Source organism: Nanorana parkeri, unplaced genomic scaffold (genome assembly GCF_000935625.1).
Source record: "Nanorana parkeri isolate BGI_ZX_2015 unplaced genomic scaffold, ASM93562v1 scaffold2417, whole genome shotgun sequence".
Classification (NCBI taxonomy): domain Eukaryota; kingdom Metazoa; phylum Chordata; class Amphibia; order Anura; family Dicroglossidae; genus Nanorana; species Nanorana parkeri.
Window position 1 is genome coordinate 64,802 of NW_017308685.1, and position 1,838 is coordinate 66,639.

Here is a 1,838-nt window from a genome sequence, read left to right on the forward strand (position 1 = left end):
TTAATGGAGATCCTGAGTAAACTCCTGGTGGCCCCGGGATTGGACAGACCGGCCCCCCGGGATTGGACAGGCCCGCTCCTGAATTCCATATGAATGCGTCCTCCCCTGGTATAATGTAAGAACTGTAGGCCACGTAAGTGTCGGTAAAACTGATGTGCCATCTCCGTCCTCAGACTCCACCCTGACGGTCTCCCGTGGGACTCTGGTCATCTGTCCGGCCTCCCTCATCCACCATTGGAAGAAGGAAGTGGAGAAGAGGGTGTTGGATGGTAAATTGCGTGTTTACTTGTACCACGGCCCCAACCGGGAGAAGGACACCAAACTGTGAGTACAGCCGTGGCGGAGGCGGGGGTATGCCACCAACCGCTTGGGGGAATTTGGAACCTCCGGCTTGTTAACCCCTTCATGACTGAGCTTGTTTTTGGTTTCTGTTGGTAAATGACTGACACGCTTTTGACATTGTTGCCGTGTGATTCTTCCACGTCAGTAATATACTTTCTTACAAAGTGCGCCCACACATATTATATATTGTTTTTTAGAGGACAGATAGGGCTACATATTTATATCACATATGTGTGTCTAACGCCTCACTTAGGACAAATACAAATTAAAAAAAGAGGAAAAAATGTAAAAAATAACTTTTTTTCCCAGTTTTGATTTGTAGTATTTTTTTTTAACAAAACCAGCACAGCTAAAAAAAAATGCAATACATACATTCATTTATTTGTCCCTTATTTTTAATTTATTTACACTAGCCCCCCCCCCCATCCCATCCCCCGGTTTAACCTGTCACGGAGCCTCAGCGGTGAGGAGCAAGTGAGGGACAGAGGGGCTCCTCCTTTACACTAGGTTGGGGGTGGGGCTTCAATCGGCAGTGGGCCAGGTGATGGGCTTCGGGGCGGGGCTGGGGAATGCCTCATCCCGAGCAAGAGGTACCGCACGGCACTGCTGTATAGGGTGGCGATGTGCTGTCACTGCATTGTGGGACACTGGAGGGGCGCGCACCCGACATATAGTCGTTGTATATCCGCGCCTCACTTTATTCTTATGGAAGCTGAACATTGGAGCGTTCTCTAAAACACACCCCCAACCCGCCCAGGCTGAGCTTCCAAACGCGTTCCCAGCGGCACTTCTCACGCATGGGTTACAATATACTTTATTGACATCAGGCAAAGTCACTCGGACGTCTTCATCTGCGTGATGTGGCTCCGCCCCTGAGGATCTTGCCCACAATACAGAAGTTGAAGTTCCTCCCCCAAGGACACGCTGATAGTGGGAGGGGCTATGCTGGGCTGGCCGGCAGGTTTTTTTTGCTTATGTGTGTATAGAAGATAAACATATCTGACAGTAGAATCATTTACGTGTCTGTTAAAGGAACGCTGTGACGCTTCCGCTCGGCGTCCATCCCTCAGATGCAGAGATCTAATCCATGGACGTGGTTGTTGTTGTTGTTGTCAGGTTGGCGCAGTACGACATTGTTGTCACCACCTACTCTCTGGTGTCCAAAGAGATCCCTGCGAAGAAGGAGGAGGGGGAGACGCCGGCCCAGGATCAGGATCTGGAGGCGAGTTCTCCTGCAGTCCATGTGGGCGGGGGGAGGGGCATAGATGTCATCATAGAGGTCCATGGAATGATGTTTAACATGCAGTACTCACAAATCCTCGCTCCCGGGGGCAGGGGGCTAATCACCCAATTCTGCTCAATACTTGAGGTCACATTACAGACATCTGCCGCAGTCTCCTTGGGTTGGAGGTTTTGGGGCTTTTGTCATATTCCAGCACTAGAATGGCCGGCCTCAGAATGTACAGAGCAGGAGCAGGTAAGAATCTGCAATAAGA

At 50.3% G+C, this 1,838-nt stretch overlaps 1 protein-coding gene across 1 annotated transcript in view; it reads left to right on the forward strand.

Annotated features, from left to right (window-relative positions):
• Positions 1–1,838, forward strand: part of TTF2 (transcription termination factor 2) — a 30,861-nt gene that overhangs the window by 17,453 nt on the left and 11,570 nt on the right. Inside the window, 2 exon segments of the mRNA XM_018573532.1 lie at positions 174–324; positions 1,459–1,564. Coding sequence (XP_018429034.1) covers positions 174–324; positions 1,459–1,564 — 257 coding nt within the window.